The following is a 21,600-nucleotide window of genomic DNA, read 5'->3' as shown; positions in this document are numbered from 1 at the left end:
AGGAAGCCGATCTCCGCAGTGGGCTCCTTATTCCTCACTCCACCGTGTGCTCCTTCTTTCGCCGGGCCGAAGGTGATGTGCTGCTGAGCGCGTCGCGCTAACGGTGCAGCTCAGTCTGCTCGGTGCTGTGGCCTGGCCATCCAGCAGCCTCGGTACCGCGCTGCGGGCAGGGCCGGGCTCGGGAGGGGCGCCGCATCTGTATGCGCCCCACAGCCGGGGAGCGAGCGCCGAGGGGCGGGCGCCGGGCGCCTCCCCCGCGCAGACGGGGGAGGGTCGGAGGCTGGGCTCTTGTCTCCCGCGCAGCGCCCAGCGGCCTCGCTCCTCCGCAGGCGGAGCCTGCTTCCCCCGCCCCCTCCGTCTCGCTCCCTTGTTCTCGCCCGGGCCGCTCAGACCTGCAGCGGAGCCGCGGCGCCGGCTTGGAGCTGTTCGGGGCTGTGCCTCCAAGAGCGAGCTACGGAGGCGGGCTGGGGCACTCCCAGCTGCCCAGGGCCACTCGGCTGTGTCAGGTAAGGGCGCCTGCCTCGAAGCTCGGGGTCAGAAATCCTTAGAGGGGGCGGCAGGGGTCCGCAGCTTGCGGGTGTCTTCAGAGAGGTGCGCTCTGGGGCTGTGAGCTCCCTTCTCCCGCGCTCTGCCTCTTTCCCTTCTTCCCTCACACCTCTCTCCCTTTTTCCTCTCGATTTCTTTTCACCCTTCCTCCTCTCTGCTTGCCTTCTCTGCCCGTTTCCTCTCCGAACCTCTCTGTCCCTCTTGTCCTATCTTTTCCCATCTCTTTTGCCTTTTCTTTCCGTCTGCCTTTCCCCCTTTCTCTTCTCTTCCCTTTTCCAAACTCCTTTCCTTCCCTCTTCCTTTTCTGCTATCCTGTTTCCTCCTTTTCTCTTCGTCTTCCTCTCTCCATGGACCTCGGCTTCTCTTCCCCGGGCAGCAAATGGACTGTCAGATGTGTATCTGCTCTAGGGAAGGAGGAGGGGCGCAAATGACAGTTACCTGATGGGGCCCCTCAGGAGAGAGTAGTGGGAAGGGCCCTCTCTTTAGCTCCCTTCCTGCATCCCCTCCCTACCTCAGCTACTCTAGGTTGCTCCCCCTGCTAGAATGAAGTTCCTCAGGCCTGATCCACCTCCCACCTCCACTCCCCCCGCACACACACACATAGAAAGCTCCTCTGTACCTCCACCGGTTGGCTTCCATGCCTGGCACCCGAGTTCTCTCAGCCTTTCAGAAGCTCAGGCTGTTTCCCTGATCTCTTTCCTTTCTGTTGCTGCCCTGTCTCTCTGGTTCTGCCTCTTATCCGATCTCTTATCTGCCAGACAGACAACCCTGATTTCTTGATCTAACCCTCAAACATGATTTCTCCGTTAATCTCCACCTCATCCCTCCCCAGTTTCCTTTCCCTAACCATAACCCTGTACCCACCTCTTCAAGCTCCAACCCCATTCTGCCTCATGAGAACAATCCCCTTAAGGACTGCTGCTGGCAGTGTGGGCTGAGGCCAGCCTGGAGAGGTGGGGTTTCCCATGAGGGGAGGTACTTTTATAGGCTCTTAACCTGACTTAGGCTGCACTCCGGATCCTACCCTTAAAGGCCAAACCTCTTAAGAGTCCAAACCCCTTAATTTTATGCCCTTTCTCTGGCAACCCATGTCCTCCAGCCCCCTGGATACTTGTCACAGGCGGGAGGAGAGGGACAGAATTTGGGATTCCAAGCTCTGGCAGGATCTCCCCTCTCCTGTCTTCGCTTACACCTTCTCAAAGTTGACTAGCCTGAGATTTATTGGCTTGGGGAACTGAAGGTAAATATAGTTGTATGCTCTGTCTTGACTGAATTCTAGCTGTCTGGTTCCTTAGAAATCTGGGCTTTGGCATCTATTTTGGGGAGGACTAGGGTTTAGGATTTCCTTAATCCTGAATAGCTATGTGTCCTACAGGTGTGGATCCATGGGGTAGCTCCAGCACATCTACCCCAGCCAGCTCATGGGCCACCTGGCCCTGCCCAGCCTCAGCACCCAGAGCCAGTGAACACCCTGGCTGGATTCCAAATATGTGGGGCCTTGTGAGGCTCCTGCTGGCCTGGCTGGGTGGTTGGGGCTGCATGGGGCATCTGACAGCCCTAGTCCAGGCCAGGACGGGGTCCCAGGGGCGCTCAGGTCCTACACTGCTGCGAACCCGAAGGAGCTGGGTCTGGAACCAGTTTTTTGTCATTGAGGAATATGCTGGTCCAGAGCCTGTCCTTATTGGCAAGGTAAGGATCAACCCCTCTCATGCCTACTTTGACTAGTCTGTCAGGCCCTTTTGCCCTGCCCTGTTACTTCATCAGTCTGCAATGACCTTGGACCCTGGAGATTTGTAAAACTCCACCCAAGCCTAGACTCTTTCACTAGCTACCCCTGCACTTGGAGCCCTCTGCCATTTTTCCCTGATTCCCACAGCTGCACTCCGATGTTGACCGGGGTGAAGGCCGCACCAAGTACCTGCTGACCGGGGAGGGGGCAGGCACTGTATTTGTGATTGATGAGGCTACAGGAAATATTCATGTGACCAAGAGCCTAGACCGGGAGGAGAAAGCCCAATATGTGCTGCTGGCCCAAGCTGTGGACCGAGCTTCCAACCGGCCCCTGGAGCCTCCATCAGAGTTCATTATCAAAGTGCAGGACATCAATGACAACCCACCTGTATTTCCCCTTGGGCCCTACCATGCCACGGTACCTGAGATGTCTAACGTTGGTGAGCACCCAACTCTGAATGTCCATCTTTACTTTCCCTCTTGCACTTCCTTAATTCAGTCTCCCTTGCATCACAGTCCCCCTCATCTGTTTTCTTTCCCTTCTGGTCCCCCTGCTGCTGATTGGGGTGCTGGGATCCTCCACAGGGACATCCGTGATCCAGGTGACTGCTCATGATGCTGATGACCCCAGCTATGGGAACAGTGCCAAGCTGGTATATACTGTGTTGGATGGATTGCCTTTCTTCTCTGTGGACCCCCAGACTGGTGAGGATGGACTTTTGGAGCCTTGTGGGGTAAGCCATAGGGATAGACACCTCCTGACCCAGTATCTCTCCATAGGAGTGGTGCGTACAGCCATCCCCAACATGGATCGGGAGACCCAGGAGGAGTTCTTGGTGGTGATCCAGGCCAAGGACATGGGTGGCCACATGGGGGGGCTGTCAGGCAGCACTACAGTGACAGTCACCCTCAGCGATGTCAACGACAACCCACCCAAGTTTCCTCAGAGTAAGGGGGTAGTGTTATGCCTGAGCTTTCCTCAACCACCCTATCCTTACAGCTTCTGAAGAAGCTGTGGCCCTACTCCAGCCAGATATTGGGAGAAGGAAGTACTGGGGATAGGGACGGAGGGCTGTGGACATCTCTAAGAATGGGTCTCCTCTCCATCCTCTCCTAAGGCTTGTACCAGTTCTCTGTGGTGGAGACTGCAGGGCCTGGAACCCTGGTGGGTCGGCTACAGGCCCAGGACCCAGACCTGGGGGACAACGCCCTCATGGCATACAGCATCCTGGATGGGGAAGGGTCAGAGGCTTTCAGCATCAGCACAGACTCTCAGGGCCAAGATGGGCTCCTCACTATCCGGAAGGTTAGCCTCCTGCCTGTTAGTATCTGCAGACTTGGCTGGGTGTGTAGCTTAGTGGTAGAGAGCCTGCCTAGCATGCACAAAGACCTGGGTTTGATCCTAACTCCCAGTGTGGGAGAAGGAGACACCTCCAGGCTCACTTATACCTCCTGCATCGCCCACTGGGTCATATTTCTAACTAGGCTCCTTGAAACATATAGGACCTCTATGTTGGGGACATAGATATTGTATCTTTCAGTTGAGGCCAATGGCTGAAAAGGGGAAGTAACTATCTAAAGGACACTTACAACTCTAAAATGGACCTAGGGGCAGCCCTAGAATTACCAGCTGTACATCCACCCTGATCACTAAGGCCATACCTCTCCAGTGCCATGTCTCCTGAGCACTGGATGCAAATGGGGAAGGAGCCTGGTAGGGTTTTACTATAGCTCAGGCTGACCTGGAATTTACTATGTAGTCTCAGGCTGGCCTCGAACTCACAGCAATCCTCCAACCTGTGCCTCCCAAGTGCTGGGATTAAAGGCATGAGCCACCACATCCGGCTCTACCCTGGTTTCTGAATACCTCACTCACTCTGTCTGTTGTCATCATAGCCCTTAGACTTCGAGACCTGTCGCTCCTACTCTTTCCGTGTGGAAGCCACCAACACACTCATTGACCCAGCCTACCTGCGGCGAGGTCCGTTTAAGGATGTAGCCTCAGTGCATGTGGCTGTACAAGATGCTCCAGAGCCACCTGCCTTCACCCAGGCCATCTACCACCTGATAATACCTGAGAACAAAGCTCCTGGAACCCTGGTGGGCCAGGTCTCAGCCACTGACCTGGACTTTCCAGCCAGCCCAATAAGGTGAGCTGAAGTGTGAGCTGGGGAGGGACAAGACTTCTGAGAAGGAAGCCAGAGGTCAGCCCTCCACCTTGCTACAAATAACACCTTCCAGCAAAGGTCGACCTCCCTACTTGCTGGTCTTCAAGCCTCTGTGCAGAGGAGGATTGGAGGGCCTGGCTAACATGGCCTAACTTTCCATCTATCCCTTTGAGTAGACTAGAGTAGCACCTCCCAGTGGCAGTGCAAGCAAATGTAATATCATTCAATAAGTGGATCTATTGACTGCCCCTATTTGAAAATGTTTAATTCTTACAATAACCCTATAAAGTAGAGGTTATCATCACTGGTTGTTTTAAAGGCCAGCTGTGAGTGGTCAAATAATTTGCTCATTGTGAGTAGCAGAGCTGGTATGAAGTCTAGTTTTTTTGCTTTTGTTTTTTTTTTTGTTTGTTTTGTTTGCCAAGGTAGGGTTTTACTCTAGCTCAGGCTGACCTGGGATTCACTATGTAGTCTTAGGCTGGCCTCAAACTCACAGCGATCCTCTTACCTCTACCTCTTGTGTGCTGGGATTAAAGGCATGTACCACTATACCCAGCTGAGTCTAGTTTTTTATGCTTTCATTTTGTTTTGTTTTATTTTTCAAGGTAGGTTCTCACTTTAGCCCAGGCTGACCTGGAATTCATTATGTAGTCTCAGGCTGAACTCGAACTCATGGTGATCCTCCTACCTCTGCCTTCCGCTTGCTGGGATTTGGAGTCTGGTTTCGTCTATGCTGACAACAGCCATCGTAGGCTCCTGGGACACAGAGATGGCTCAGTAGTTAAAGACACTTGCTTGCAAAGCCCGACAGGCCAGGTTTATTGCCCCAGTACCCATGTAAAATCAGATGTAAAGCACAAAGTAGTGAATACATCTGCCCATACTCTCTTTCTGTCTACCTCTTTCTTTCTCTCTCTCTGAAATAACTAAACTTAAAAAAAAAAAGGGGGGGTAAAAAAGAGCTGGGCATGGTGGCTCACACCTTTAATCTCAGCACTTGGGAGGCAGAGGTAGGAGGATCACCCTGAGTTCAAGGCCACCCTGAGAATACATAGTGTATTCCAGGTCAGCCTAAGCTAGAATGAGACCCTACCTTGAAAAAACAAAAAATAAATAAAAAAGTAAAACAGGCTGGGCGTGGTAGCACACACATTTAAACCCAGCAGTCAAGAGGCAGAGGTAGGAGAATCACTGAGTTTGAGGCTAGCCTGAGGCTACACAGTGAATTCCAGGTCAGCCTGGGCTAGAGAGAGACTCTACCTAAAAAAAAAAAAAAGCCATCCTTCCTACTCCTACCTCCCTGCTCCCTGACAAGTGTTACCCCCAGTTACCAGCAGCTGACTCTGCTGCCCTGGCCTGGAGAGGCAGGCTACTGATCTATGAGGGAGTGGCTGGTATCATCATTCCCATTTTGCAGCTAATTAAATGAGATTAAATGATTTTCCCAGGGCCTCTCAGCTGGTCTGAGGCAGAACAGGGCTGAAACACAGGTCCCTGGGTTCCTAGAACAGAGCCTAGAAGTCTGAAAGGCACGTAGTGTTTAAACTCTTCCACCTCTTTGGGGTATTGTTTTTTGTCACCTTCATGAAATTCAGTTCCCCTAAGTCTTAGAACCTCTCAGAGACACTAACCTGATGACTCTAGGTACTAGGGGTAAACTGCTTAGATAAGCCTTAATGCCCAGTTTGAGCCCTCTGCCCAGATGAGCCTTGAGGCCCATCAAGATGAACAGAGGGGAGAAGAGATGGAGAAATGGCAGCTCCCCAACCAGCCCCCAGCATGGGTCTCATCTTCCACAGATACTCCATCCTCCCACACTCAGATCCAGAGCGTTGCTTCTCCATTGAGCCGGAAGATGGCACCATCCGAACAGCAGTGCTACTGGACCGCGAGACTCATGTCTGGCATAACCTCACTGTGCTAGCTACAGAGCTCGGTGAGGAGTCTGGGCCCCTAAGGATGCTGCATCCTTCTGGAGCAGAGCTGTCCCTGAGTGTGGGTGGGACAGGGCAGTGACTGCCATTACACCCTCACCAGTCTGTAGTTCCTGGTCCTCATCTTGGAGCCTCACCACCAAGCAGGCCTCCTCTGTTAGACTGAGCTGGGCACAGAGGGTCTGCCCAGCATTCCCTTGGCCCTGCATTTACCCTTCGCTTGATTTTCCTCAACACAGAGCCAGTGGGTCTTGCCTCAGCAAGACTGAATAGCTCCCAACCTGTGTGATGGTAGACCCTACCTTCTTCACTATCTGCTTCAGGTGGGAGCCCAGCGCTGTGCACCCCTAAGGGCTAAGCAGAAGTGTACCAGCAGTTCCTCCCAAAGAAGCCCTGGTAGAAGCACTGCTGGGACCCCACCCTGGTGTTGGGAGGAGTATCAGCTCCTTATGTGGATACCTTTAGTATGCCTTACCCCCAGTCACCAGCAGCTGGTGCAGCTGCCCTACCCTGGAGAGGCAGGGGAACCACCCTCCCTTTTCCCTTATCTCCCCTACTCATGCTCTTGTTTTAAAATTGTACGTTAGAGGTTTTTTTTTAATTATTTTATTTATTTATTCGAGAGCGACAGACACAGAGAGAAAGACAGATAGAGGGAGAGAGAGAATGGGCGCGCCAGGGCCTCCAGCCTCTGCAAATGAACTCCAGACGCATGCACCCCCTTGTGCATCAGGCTAACGTGGGACCTGGGGAACCGAGCCTCGAACCGGGGTCCTTAGGCTTCACAGGCAAGCGCTTAACCGCTAAGCCATCTCTCCAGCCCTGTTAAGAGTTTCAGTTGTATATGTTGATATTAATACATGTCGAGGAAGATCTATACGTATTGTGTATATGTGGTTATATATTCAGGAATGGATATAATTCTGTCTGTGTGAAAATACAGGTAGGCATAGTGGCATATGCATATGATCCCAGCACTTGAGAGGCTGAGGCAGGAAGATCGGGATTTCAAGACTACCCTCAACTACACAGGGACTTGGGGTCAGCCTGGGCTACATAAGACCCTGACCAGAAAAAAGGGGGACTGGCCGGACGTGGTGGCGCACGCCTTTAATCCCAGCACTCGTGAGGCAGAGGTAGGAGGATCACTAGTTTGAGGCCACCCTGAGACTACATAGTGAATTCCAAGTCAGCCTGGGCTAGAGCAAGACCTGCCTTGAAAAAAGGGCTGGAGAGATGGCTTAGCAGTTAAGGCACTTGCCTGCAAAGCCAAAGGATCCAAGTTCTATTTCCCAGTAACCACATAAAGCCAGATGCATTGAGTAGTGCATGCATCTGAAGTTCATTTGCAGTGGCTAAAGGCCCTGGTGAGCCCATTCTTTCTCTCTCTCTCTCTCAAGTAAATAAAAAATAAGATATTTAAGAAAAGATAATGACTAATGAAAATTAAAATATATGTATATATATACATATATACAATACTTGTGAGTACATGTGTATAATATGTATGTGTGCTCACATTTGTTTGCATAGAATTATATGTAATTTGTGAATGTGCAATTAGACATGTATATATATGCAAGTAGCTATATTGTGGACAGATAATAATTTATTGCTTATTGTGTATCAGGTACTATTTTAAGACCCTAAAATGAATTAACTCATTGAATCTTAACCATCACCAATGTATGAGGGAGATCTGATTATTTCCTCATTTTTAATTATTTATTTATTTTTGTTTTTTTTTGAGGTAGGGTCTGACTCTAGCTCAGACTGTCCTGGAATTCACTATGTAGTCTCAGGGTGGCCTTGAACTCTTAGAAATCTTCCTACCCCTGCCTCCCAAGTGCTGGGATTAAAGGCTTGTGCCACCACTATTTCCCCATTTTTAAATGAAACCATACAAAGAGAAGTTAAGCAACTTCCCAAGGTCACCCAGAGAATAGGTGATGGAGGCATCTTAGCAGTCAGTCCGCAGTCTGAGTTATCTCCTCCATGTTACTGCCTTCCACATGTATTTATCCCTAGCCACTAGACCACCAGGGAACTGATATTTAAATACATGCCTTAGTTTATGTTTCTGTAATGCAATTGTGTGCTATTTGACAGTGTTATGTATCTATAATTGTAAGGGAAAGGATATCTGCAGATGTGTGTGTGTCTTTGTCTGTCTGTCTGTTTGTTTGTCTGTCTTCTTGCCTGCCAAATTCTGTCCCTACCCCCACCCCAATATTGGTGCAGTAAAGGACTGAACCCTATCCTGTCCTTTCTCTAGGTGTTCTCAACACTACAGTTCAAAACAGTGTGCCCCTGCCCAGGCTATTAACTCACCCCAACGTGAGAAAAGGCTGACAGTATTAGGAGGCTTAGCCTAGGAAAGGTAGCAGGGACACACACACACCTTTTGCATACTCTCTTGAGTGGTACTGACAATGAAAAGCAAAGCAAGGCAGTGGTGGGGAACCATTGAATAAAGGAGATAGGTGAGGAGGGAGCCTGGTTCCCTATAGCTCATGAGGTGCCTCACTCTCCAAGGTCAACTCTAAGTAACACAAATTGCTGCACTACAGCTTCCCTGACCTTTGATGGTGTGTGTGTGTGCGCGCGTGCGTGCACGTCTCCATCCCACTTTTTGCTGTGCATGGGATTGTACATGAAAATGCATCCTCTGAGTCTTAGGTGGGATGGCAGATAATGCTGCTTTCACTGTATATCAAACATCTGCTTCCTTTATGTTGCATTTTTCCAACCCTCATGTATTGCATATATGGTATATTTGTATGGTTCTTCACTTATATCTGAATACAACCCATATGTACCCTCTGTCCATTGCTACATGTGCCTTGCATGTGAGTTACTGTATATGTACGACATGGATACTGCATTTTTGTTGCATACATATTGTATAATCTGCACATCTTGGGTACTACATGAATATCAGATGCATTATTCTGTTCACTTCAAAACATGGTTTGTTGCTTGTATATTACATGCTATTGCATGTGTTGCATGTGCATGATATATGGTGCCTATATCTCTGCATCATGTATATTGTGTGTAAACTGTGTTATTGTGTGTGGTGTGTACTTGTTGGTGTTCTGGCTTCAGACAGCTCTGCACAGGCCTCCCAAGTGCAAGTGGCCATCCAGACCCTGGATGAAAATGACAATGCTCCCCAGCTGGCTGAGCCCTATGACACCTTTGTGTGTGATTCTGCAGCCCCTGGCCAGGTAAGCAGCTAAGGCAGATGAGTTGGAATCTCAAGGCCTCCAGCAGCCCACTCCATTTAAAGCCTTTCTTCCTCCAGTTGATCCAGGTCATACAAGCCCTGGACAGAGATGAAGTTGGCAACAATAGCAGAGTATCCCTTCAAGGTCCTCTGGACCCCAATGCTAACTTTACACTCCGGGACAACAGAGGTGGGTGGCCTCCTTCCAAGTGTGACTCCCTCCTCTACTTCCCATTTTCCTGGCCCAGCTTGACTGTTCCCTGCTCCACCTCTGGGACCTTCTCCCCAACAAAAGGTAAGTATGGGGGCTGCAGAGATGGCTTAGCAGTTAAAGCATTTGCCTGCAAATCCAAAAGACACTGGTTCAATTCCCCAGGACCCACATAAGCTAGATGTACAAGGGGGCGCATGCATCTGGAGTACGTTTGTGGTGGCTGGAGGCCCTGGTGTGCCCATTCTCTCCCTCCCTCTCTTTCTCTCTCAAGTACATAAATAAACATTTAAAAAAAAAAAAAAGAAAAGGTAAGTGTGCATTTACACTTGCTTGTTTGCTCTTTTACAATTGTACAGGCTGGACCAACCCTAAGAGAAATGTGTCCCATGAGATGCCTCAATACCTTTCTGTTACAACATAGATACAGACATTTAAATTTTTTGTTTGCCAGGCATGGTGGCACACGCCTTTAATTTAAACTTGGGAGGCAGAGATAGGAAGATCACTATGAGTTCGAGGCCATCCTGAGATTACATTCCAGATCAACCTGGGCTAGAGTAAGACTCTACCTTGAAAGAAAAATTATTGATTTGCAAGCAGAGAGAGGAGAGAAAGAGAGAATGGGCATGCCAGGGCCTCTAGCCACTGCAAACCAACTCCAGATGCATGTACCACTTTGTGTATGTGGGTACTAGGGAATTGAACCTGGGTTGTCGGTTGTCAGGTTTTACCTTTAACCACTGAGCCATCTCTTCAGCCCCTAGATTTAATCACTTTAAGAGGCCCCTGCTGGACCATAGCAACTGTGAATTACAAGTTTACTCTTTTCTGTTTTCCTTTTTCTTTCTTTCTTTTTTTTCTTTTTTGGCTTTTCAAGGTAGAGTCTCATTCTAGCCCAAGCTGACCTAGAATTCACTCTGTAGTCTCAGGGTGGCCTCAGACTCATGGCGATCCTCCTACCTCTGCCTCCTGAATGCTGGGATTAACGGCATGCACCACCACGCCTAACTTTAAAACATATTGTTTACATATTTTGTTTATTTGACAGAGAAAGAGGAGGTGAGAGAGAAAGATTGGGTGCACCAGGGCCTCCAGCCACTGCAAACAAATTCCAGATGTGTGTGCCGCCTTGTGCATCTGGCTAGCATGGGTCCTGGGGAATCAAACCTGGATCCTTTGGCTTTGCAAGCAAATGCCTTTAACTGCTAAGCCATCCTTCCAGAGCTAAAACATATTTTTTAAAAAAGAAACTTACAGGGCTGGAGAAATGGCTTAGTGGTTAAGGTGCTTGCCTGCAAAGCCAAAGGACCCAGGTTTGATTCCCCAGTTCCTAGGTAAGCCAGGTGCACAAGGTGGCACATGCATCTGGAGCATGTTTGCAGTGGCTGGAAGCCCTGGTGTGCCCATTCTCTCTCTCTCTCAAATAAATTTAAAAAAATTTTAAAAGAAACTTATGTTTCCTTCCTGCCATGCTCCTCCATGGCATACTAACTTCACCCCCCCATAAACCTCTCCCCTAGAAAAGAAGTCTGCCTGTCTCACAATTGAAGCTATACAAGAATATTTAGTTTAGTAATCCTACGCTTTCCTTTCTCACAGATGGCTCTGCAAGCCTGATGCTGCCCTCCCGCCCTGCCCCACCCCGCCTAGCTCCTTACCTAGTTCCTATAAAGCTGTGGGATTGGGGACAGCCAGCCCTGAGCAGCACTGCCACAATGACTGTCAGCATGTGCCGCTGCCGGCCGGATGGTTCAGTGGCATCTTGCAGACCTGAAGCTCAGCTTTCACCTACTGGTCTCAGCACTGGTGCCCTTCTTGCCATCCTCACTTGTGTGAGCACCCTTCTTGGTGAGTCAGACTATAGGGGGACACATGATACCTGGGCCTGTGGTGGCGAGTAGTAGAGAAGAACTAAGACTCTGAACACAGGGCAAAAAGGACCACACATGCCTGGATTTCTTTTTTATTTATTTTTAATGCTTTTTTAAGGTAGGGTCTCGCTCTAGCCCAGGATGACCTGGAATTCACTATATAGTCTCACGGTGGCCTTACACTCATGGCAATCCTCCTACCTCTGCCTCCCAAGTGTTGGGATTATACATGTACACCACCAAGCCTGGCTTTTATTATTTTTATTTTTTAGATATTTTATTTATTTATTTATTTATTTGACAGAGAAGGAGGGAGGGAGAGAGAATGGGCACACCAGGGCCTCTAGCCATGGCAAACGAACTCCAGATGAATGTGCTCCCTTGTGCATCTGGCTTACATGGGTCCTGGAGATTTGAACCAGGATCCTTTGGCTTTGCAATCAAACACCTTAACTTCTAAGCCATTCCTCCAGCCCCAGGCTTTTACTTTTAATATATTTATTTATTTAGGAGAGAGGGAGGGAGAGTGTGTGGGCACACCAGGGCCTCCTACCACTGCAAACAAACTCCATGTTTTCTATGTGCATCTGGTTTGACATGGATACTAGGGAATTGAACCCAGGACCATCAGGCTTTTCAAGCAAATGCTTTTAACCACTGAGCCATCTCTCCAGCCCTGCCTGGATTTTTCTGCCACTTTATGTGTCCAAGAGAAAAGCTCTGACCTCATATCCCTGACCTAATCTGCGTCAATAGCCATAAAAATTGTTTATTAAGCCATGCCAGGTGTGGTGGCACACGCCTTTAATTCCAGCACTTGGGAGGCAGAGGTAGGAGGATCACCATGAATTTGAGGCCACCCTAAAACTACATAGTGAATTCCAGGTCAGCCTGAGCTAGAGTGAGAGCCTACCTAAAAAAAAAAAAAAAAAACTTATTAAGAAGCTAGGGCTGGGTGTAATAGTGTACTCTGTTAATCCTAGCACTTGACAGAGGTAGGAAGATCACTGTTTGAGGCCAACCTTAGACTACATAGTGAATTTGTCAGCCTGGGTTACAGAAGACCCTACCTCAAAAAGGGGGGGGGGGTTGCAGAGATGGCTTAGCGGTTAAGGCACATGCCTACAAAGCCTAAGGACTTAGGTTCGATTTTCCAGGTTCCACGTTAGCCAGATGCACATGGTACATGCATCTGGAATTCATTTGCAGTGGCTAGAGGTCCCAGCATGCCCATCTCTTTCTTGTTTCTGTCTCTAATAGATACATAAATAAAAGTAAATTTTTAAAAAATAAAAGCTGGGCATGGTGGCACACATCTTTAATCCCAGCACTCAGGAGGCAGAGGTAAGAGTGATGCTGTGAGTTCAAGGCCAGCCTGAGACTTCATAGTGAATTTCAGGTCAGCCTGGGCTAGAGGAAGACCCTACATCGAAAACCAAAAAAAAAAAGAAAAGTGGGGGAGGGGGAGCTGTCTTAGCAGTTAAGGTGCTTGCTGACAAAGCCAGAGGACTCAGGTTTGAGTCCCCAGTACACACATAAAGCCAAATGTACAAATTTGCTTACACATCTGGAGTTTCTTTGCAGTGGCTAGAGGCCCTAGTGTGCGCTCTCTCTCTCTCTCCCAAATAAATGAATTAATATTTTTAAAAAGAGGCTAGAAAGATGGCCCAGTGGGTAATAGCTTTGCCACAGCTTGGGGGTCTGAGAACTCCTGAGCTCAGTTCCCCAGGACCCAGGTAAATAGCTGGGCATGTCTAAACACACCTGTAACCCCAGTGCTGTGTGACGCAGAGTCCAGAGAATCTCTGGGGCTCCTGAAAACCACAGCTGTACACTTAGAAATGCAGGTGAGTGACAGAAGGACACACGATGTGGGCCTGTGCATACAGCACACACACACACCACACCACACATACATACAACAGACATACAAAAAAAATCATTAATTGAAGCCCTATTATGTTGTACCAAGTGTGGTGCTGAGCCCATCACTTACGGTATTTCATATTATGCTTTCAACACCTGAAGAGGTGAAGTTTTTCCATCTAAGAGTCAAAGCATTTCATGAAGTCAGGATTTAACCGCAGGACTTGCAACCTCGGGCCACATTGCCTTCTCTTTCATGTGGCCGACCGCGTTCAACATGGAAACCAGCCGCAGGTGGTGGGCCCTGCTGGGTCAGCTGCCTGTGTGCGTTCTTGTGCAGCCCTGGTGGTGCTTTACGTGGCCCTGCGGCGGCAGAAGCAGGAAGCACTTATGGTACTGGAGGAGGAGGACGTCCGAGAAAATATCATCACCTATGATGATGAGGGAGGCGGCGAGGAGGACACCGAAGCCTTTGACATCATGGCCCTGCAGAATCCAGATGGTGCTGCTCCGCCAGCCCCAGTGCGCCGCGATGTGCTGCCCCGGACCCGAGCACCACGCCAGCCCAGGCCACCAGGCCCCTCGGATGTGGCCCAGCTCCTGGCACTGCGGCTGCGCGAGGCAGATGAGGACCCCAGCATGCCCCCATATGATTCTGTGCAGGTGTACGGCTATGAAGGCCGGGGCTCCTCCTGTGGCTCCCTCAGCTCCCTGGGCTCAGACTGCGAGGCTGGCGGTGCTTCCGGCCCCACAGAACCAACGGACGACTGGGGTCCACTCTTCTGCACCCTGGCCGAGCTGTACGGGGCCAAGGAGCCCCCGGCCCCCTGAGCGCCTGGCGGGGCCCTGCCCGCAGCTTAGGGACCCCGCACAGGCCCGCTGAGTGAGCCCCACAGGGTCCCCGCAGGCAGCAGCAGCCAAAGGGCCCCAGGCCCGCACCCAGCCCGTGTGTCTCCTTCCTTCCCCAGAGCACCCTCGCTCTTATCTCCCTCTCCTGAGTCGGTCTGTGTGTCTTTCTCCTGAGATCTCTGTCTGTCTGTGACTCTCACACTGTTGGGGATCTTGGTTTTATGACCCTGACCCTGAATCTCTGTTCTTTCACTGTGACCCTCCGTGGCTGTTATTGTCTCTGTAGTTTTAAATCTCTCGCCAACTTTGTCTACCTTGCCCATACACATGCTCAGTGTCTGTCTCTCACCCACAAGACTTCTCTTTGGGTCCCTGTGACTGGCTTCTTTTTTTTTTTTTTTTTTTCTGTTATCCATCCCAAAAGCAAGAGAAAACTTCCAGCCACTGCTGCCCAACCTACTACAGGGGATGCTATGCCCCAGGTCAGTGTTCCTTTATTACATAGGACGAATGGACCAAAGCCCCTCCCCCACGCCTTACCACTGCTCCTGTCCTTACAGACCTGCCCGCATGGTTCCATCCTTCGCTCATGACCTCATCCTGGCTTCTCACAGAAGGGAAGAACTGAGCCAGCGCCGCCTCCCAGGGCGAGAGCTTCAGCCCCCACGTGGCTACCTCCCTGGAGCTCTGCCCAGCTGTCAGCCTGCCCTAGCTATGCCAGTTTTGGACATTGTCTTGTGTGCTTCCCAGGCGACACATGGGAAGGGGGGAGAAAAAAGGGAGGCAGCTGGGGAAGGGGGGGAAAGGGAGGAAAGGGAGGGGCCTCCATCTCTAATTTCATAATAAACACTTTATTTTGTATAGCAGCCCTCCTTCTGTTTCTACACTCACATTTTAGATAGAGCTTCCTTTGTGCCAAAGGGTAGGAAGAGAAGCCTAAACCTATTTCCTCCAAGCTCATTCCTTTTCCTTGGGGGCATCCTCTTCAAGACCTTCCAGGTGGAGGAGAGTTTGGACCATTCCATTTGAAGAACAAGAAGACCATAACTGCCCCTACACCCACCACCAACTCTGTAGGTTTTCTATTGATCTCAAACTGTCCCAGGAACTAAATGTGAGGGATTGACAAGAAAGCAAAAAGAATACAGGGTTAGAGCTACTAGGAGAGAGAAAGAAGACAGGAAGAGGAGTGTATTAGTGAATTTATTATTGGGACAAGATACCTGGCAAAAATCAGTTTAAGGAACGAAGAGTTAATTTCAGTTTACAATTCCAGGCTACAGTCCATCATAGCAGCTTCTCACTTCAGTCCACAGTAGGAAGCAGAGCAAAATGATGAAAGCTGAATGCTCAGCTAGTTCCCCCCCACCTCCTCTTTTGAGGCAGGGTCTCGCTGTAGCCCAGGCTGTCTTGAAATTCATTATGTAGTCTTAGGGTGGCTTCAAACTCATGGCGAGTGCTGGGATTAAAGGCGTGTTCCACCCCACCTGGCCTGCTTTCCCCATATATATATAATTTGAAAGCGAGAGAAAGAGAGATTAGGTACATCAGAGCCTCTAGCCACCACAAACTCCAGATGCATGTGCCACCTTGTGCATCTGCCTTACTTGGGTACTGGACAATTGAACTTGGGTCCTTAGGCTTTACAAGCAAGCACTTTAACTGCTAAGCCATCTCTCCAAACCCTCCTTTTTTGTGGGTTTTTTTTTTTTTTTTTTTTTTTTTTGGTTTTTCAAGGTAGGGTCTCACTCTGGCTCAGGCTGACCTGAAATTCACTCTGTAGTCTCAGGGTGGCCTCGAACTCTTGGCGATCTTCCTACCTCTGCCTCCCGAGTGCTGGGATTAAAGGCGTGCGCCACCACGCCCGGCTATTTGTGGTTTTTTGAAATAGGGTCTTGCTCTAGCCCAGGCTGACTTGGTGTAGTCCCAGGCTGGCCTTGAACTCATGGCAATCCTCCTACCTCTGCCTCCTTGGTGCTGGGATTAAAGGTGTGCCCCACCACTTCAACAAAGAAAAATTTTTAAATTTATTTGCAACCACAGAGAATGAGAGAGGGAATGGGCACACCGGTGCTCCTCACCACTGCAAATGACCTATAAATGCATGTGCCACTTTGTGCATCTGGCTTTACATGGGTACTGAGGAATCAAACCCAGGTCATCACACTTTGCAAGCAAGTGCCTTTAACCATTGAGATATCTCTTCAGTATCCTTTCTCCTTTAAAAGAAAATTTTGTGGGGCTGGAGAGATGGCTTAGCGGTTAAGCGCTTGCCTGTGAAGCCTAAGGACCCCGGTTCAAGGCTCGGTTCCCCAGGTCCCACGTTAGCCAGATGCACAAGTGGGCGCACGCGTCTGGAGTTCGTTTGCAGTGGCTGGAAGCCCTGGCGCGCCCATTCTCTCTCTCCCTCTATCTGTCTTTCTCTCTGTGTCTGTTGCTCTCAAATAAATAAATAAAAATTTTAAAAAAAAGAAAAAGAAAATTTTGTGCATGTTTATGTGTCTATGCATGCCAGAGTTTCTAATCACTGCAAATGCCTGTCCGCCTTTACATAGATGGCTGGGGAACTGAACCTAGACAGTCAGGCTTTACAAACAAGTGTCTTTAAGCACCGAGCCATCTCTCCAGCCCCAGCTCTCTCCTTTTATTTTTTTTTTATTTTTTTGAGTTAGGTTCTCACTCTGGTCCAGGCTGACCTGGAATTCACTATGTAGTCTCAGGGTGGCCTTGAACTCATGGCAATCTTCCTACCTCTGCCTCCCGAGTGCTGGGATGAAAAGTGTGGGCCACCACGCTGGTTCTCTCTCCTTTTTATGAGTCCAGGAAGCCAGTCTGTGGGATAGTGCTGCCCACAGGCTTGGTCCTCCCTCCTCAACTAATCTAATCTTGACAATTCCTCAGACAGGATTAGAGATTTGTTTCCATGGTGAGTCTAAATCCTGTCAAAAAGACAACCAGATTAACCATCACAAGGACATTCCACACTAGGAAAAAAAAATACGGGTGGCTAAATAGCTGATGTGGTGCAAGCCAGCCTTTCCTGGGTCTATGGTGTCAAAAGAGAAAGAACAGGCCATGATGAGACAGTCACACCGGAATCTAGACCTATTTCTACTTTTACCACTAGCCCATAGAAGGTCTTGGCCTTCACAGAGAACAGAGGAGGGAAAAGAAGCAAGAAAGTGGGTGGCTGAAAAGCAGAATAATTAAGTGGATGGAAGCTGAGATGGGATCACCAGCACCTATAATGCCTACTTTCTGAGGTGGGGAGCAACACAAGACTCAGGCCTCATACTCCAGGTAGGACTCCTAGAGACCCACAACAGTAGATGGGTCAGGACAGGTTCTTATGACTCACTCTGCTGTGTGATGGGGACCAGTGGAGAAGGCTGCTTTGATGGGACAGTGTGTGCATGTGGGGGGGGGGGGACATGCATGTATGCCAGAAGCCACCCAGAAGACAACCTCAGCTGTCATTTCTCAGGTGCTGTCTACATTTTTTAAAATCTATGTATTTATTTACTTTGTTTTTTTGAGGGAGGGTCTCACTCTATCCCAGGCTAACCTGGAATTCACTATGTAGTCTCAGGTTGACCTTGAACTCACACACTTATTTATTTATTTATTTACACTTATTTATTTATTTACACTTATTTATTACTTATTTATTTATTCATTCATTCATCTATTTAACAGAGAAAGAAGGAGAGAGAGAGAATGGGTGCGCCAGGGCCTCCAACCACTGTAAAAACAAACTCCAGAAGTGTGTGCCCCCTTGTGCATCTAACGTGGGTCCTAGGGAATCAAATCAGGGTCCTTTGGCTTTGCAGGCAAACAACTTAACCGCTAAGCCATCCCTCCACCCCTTGTCTATCTTTTTTTGAGACAGGATCTTTCACTGGCTTGGAACTTGCCAATAGGCTAGACAATAGACCAGATGGCCAGCAAGCCCCAAGGGTCTGCCTGCCTTCATCTCCTATGCTAGCATTATATGTGTATGCCAGCCACCATACACAGCTTTTTTTTAAACATCAGAAAAACTGTACTCCCTTCTTTTTTATTTTATTTTTGTTTTTTGTTTTTTCAAGGTAGGGTGTCACTCTAGCCCAGGCTGGCCTGGAATTTACTATGTAGTCTCAGGGTGGTCTTAAACTCAGGCATGTACCACCATGCCTGGCTTTTTTTTTTTTTTTTTCAGGCTGCCTCTGGAGTGCTGGGATTAAAGGTATGTGCTACTCCTGTCCCCACCCCCTTTTTTTGACATATCTCACTATGTAACTCAGGTAATAGTTAAACTGGGCACAGAAAGACCCTCCCCCAGAGTGGGAAGCTCTTCAGCCCTTCTGGAACAAACTCGGTACAAAGTCAGAGAAAAAAAAAAAGTGCTTTTATCTGCCCACCTCTGCTCCTTGCTGGAAAGTGCATCTCACCATCCTTCGGTGCCATCCTTCATTGCCATTGGAACACAGCTTCTTTAGCCTTTCAATGTAGACTGAAGACTGGCAGTTCTCCAGGAATCCTCCCAGCCTTCAATGCTGGATTGGGACTGCTGAGGCAGCCAGTCTCCTAAGCTAACCTGTTACTGGGTTTTCAGCCTTGTCATCATGAAGATAGCCATTGTTGGAGTACCCAGTCCCTGGAACATAAGCCAGTCTAATGAATCCCCTTTATAATGTATATTCATTCATTCTATCTTCTAGAGAGCCCTGGCAAGTTCAGGCTGACCTGGAACTTACTATATAGACTAGGTTAGCCTCAAATTCATGACAATCCTCCTGCTTCAGTTTCTTGTATGCTAAAATTACAGGCATGAGCCACCACATCTGGCTGGCAACATACCTTCTCATACCTTCCTAACTAAGTTAAGGCAACCACGTGGTGGCAGGACAAGGACCCTTGCTCCAGTACTGGTTGTTACATGTCTGCAGAAGCTGGAACCCAAGGTCCTGTGTAAGAGCAAGCTATGTATCCACACAAGGTCTCTGGAGACTGTGAGGAGGTAGTATCTGAAAGAGGGCATCAGAAAAGACACAGTTTGGGCTGGAGTGATGGCCCAGCAGTTAAAGGCACTTGCCTTCAAGGCCTGATGGCCCAGATTTGATTCTTCAGCACCCACATAAAGCCAGATGCACAAAGTGGTGCATGTGTCTGGCATGTGTCTGGCATTTGTTTGCAGTGGCAGAAGGCCCTGGTGCATCCATCCATTCTTTCTCTCTCTTTCTCCTTGCAAATAAATAAATAAAAATATATACAAGTTTATTAAAAAAAAAAAAAAAAGCTGGGCATGGTGGCACATGCCTTTAATCACAGCACTTGGGAAACAGAGGTAGGATCATTGAGAGTTTGAGGCCACCCTGAGACCACATAGTGAATTCCAGGTCAGCCTGATGTAGAGTGAGAGCCTACCTCGAAAAAACAAACAAACAAAATAAATTTTTAAAAATAGGGTTGGTGAGATGGTTTAGCAGTTAAGACTCTTGCCTTTGAAGCCTAAGAACCCAGGTTCAATTTCCCAGAACCCATGTAAGCCAGATACATATGGTGATGCATGTGTCTGGAGTTCATTTCAAAAACAAAACAAAACAAAACAAACAACAACAAAAAAAAACTAGATATCTCTGTGTCCCTGGCCTTTGACTATCATTCCTAGAGTCCCACACCTTCTCCCTTATGCAAAGGAGTGATGAAGAAAGTTGCTGTGGAGGCCAGTAGCTACATTTCTCCACCCTGGCTTGTAAGTTGGTCTCCATGTACTGAGTGAGCACCTTCTGGGGCCCCCTTCCCTACCACAGTTCCTTGCCCACCCCACAACTATTTTTCTGGGGATCTCTGACTTTCCTTTCTTATTTTAGATTCTTGTTTTAGATAGGTTCAGAGTCTGGAAATCTTTTGTCAGGCTCATTCTTGCCTGGAAGAATTCTTAATTTGATGTGAAGATGTGCCCAGAAAGGAGAAGCAGCTGTTAGTGCTAGAACTAAGAGCTTCAGGAGGGAGGTAAGTTTCAGTAACCTTCAGTCCCTTTGACCCCATCTCTTTGATCAGCTCTGCTTTCTCCCCATTGGGCAGTTCCCATCCTGAATCTCTGAGTCAAAGCTTCTGGGGAAACCAGAGGAAGACAGGAGGAGCAGATGTGCTACCAGCACTGTGTCATAGGCACACCCCTTCCCTTTTGTCTTCATTCTCCAGGAAAGCGTCTGGAAGGAGAAGCTGAAATGAAGGAAGAGGAGAGAGGAGAATGCCAGGCATAGTGGCACTCAGGAGACAGAGGTAGGTGGATCACCGTGAGTTCAAGGCCACCCAGAGACTACATAGAGAATTCCAGGTCAGCCTGGGCTAGAGTGAGACTGAAAGGCAGGATAGAAAATTTTAAAGTAAACTTAGTGAAGAAATAGCTGGTTGCTACAGGTAGGGGACAGCCTGAACTGTATATTCAGAAAGGAGTAAATCAAAAATAGGCTAAAAGATAGGCTGTGGGTGACCCAAGATATGGGTTGGTCGGGTCAACCTAAACTTTATGTCCCGGGAAGAGGATAAACAAAAATACAGTTTTGAGAAAAACCAAAATAATAAGATAGTTTCCCAAGACAGCCTGACCAAGGACTTAAACTCTGGTTATGCACAAATAAGATATGTAGACACAACTGTACAAGCTTGGCAAATACCCTTGTGAAACCCCCTCCCCTTTCCCTTCCTTGCTAAAAACCCTATAAAAAGAAACACCCAACAGGGCTCAGGGTCGACTCCTCTGTCTCCTGCATGAGATACATGTCGGCCCCAGAGCTCTGGTTTCCCGAATAAAGCCTCATGCTTTTGCAGCAAGTTTGGTCTCCCGTGTGTCTTTGGGTGCGTGCTATCTCGAGACTTGAGTGAAGGTCTCCCTCTGGGGGTCTTTCAAGACCCTACCTCAGGAAAAAAAAAGAAAGAAAGAAAGAAAGAAAAGAAAAGAAAAGAAAAGAAAAAGGACTGGAGAGACAGCTTAGCGGTTAAGGCTCTGGCCCGCTAAGTCTGAGGGTCCAGGTTCCATTCCCCAGTACCACATAAGCCAGATGCACAAGGTGGCGCATGTGTCTGGAGTTCATTTGCAGTGACTGAAGGCCCTGGCATGCCCATTTTTTTCTCTCTCTTTCTTTCCAGCAAGTAAATAAAAATGAAAGAAAAAGAGAGCGAGAGAGAGGAGAAATCTGGCAGGTAG

General features: G+C 48.6%; 1 protein-coding gene across 4 annotated transcripts; it reads left to right on the top strand.

The window, feature by feature from the left end:
* The first annotated feature begins 391 nt into the window (after positions 1–391).
* Positions 392–15,059, top strand: Cdh24 (cadherin 24). 4 transcript variants are annotated; one of them, XR_006638166.1, is made up of 13 exons: positions 392–506; positions 1,922–2,235; positions 2,423–2,717; positions 2,863–2,982; positions 3,058–3,225; positions 3,396–3,583; positions 4,174–4,427; positions 6,245–6,381; positions 9,488–9,609; positions 9,687–9,798; positions 11,422–11,670; positions 13,900–14,890; positions 14,969–15,059. XR_006638166.1 is itself a non-coding variant. In XM_045155212.1 (12 exons), exons 2-12 carry the CDS (start codon positions 2,035–2,037, stop codon positions 14,388–14,390), a joined length of 2,223 nt encoding a protein of 740 aa, XP_045011147.1. In that variant the 5' UTR covers positions 392–506; positions 1,922–2,034; the 3' UTR covers positions 14,391–14,971. The 4 variants fall into 4 exon arrangements, 3 of the variants coding, with proteins under 3 accessions (XP_045011147.1, XP_004661844.2, XP_045011148.1); XM_045155212.1 differs by having other exon boundaries at positions 2,537–2,717; positions 13,900–14,971; XM_004661787.2 differs by having other exon boundaries at positions 13,900–14,971.
* The last annotated feature ends 6,541 nt before the right edge of the window (positions 15,060–21,600 follow it).

This window comes from Jaculus jaculus, chromosome 7, assembly GCF_020740685.1.
Source record: "Jaculus jaculus isolate mJacJac1 chromosome 7, mJacJac1.mat.Y.cur, whole genome shotgun sequence".
Lineage (NCBI taxonomy): Eukaryota > Metazoa > Chordata > Mammalia > Rodentia > Dipodidae > Jaculus > Jaculus jaculus.
This window is presented reverse-complemented; position numbering and strand designations above follow the sequence as displayed.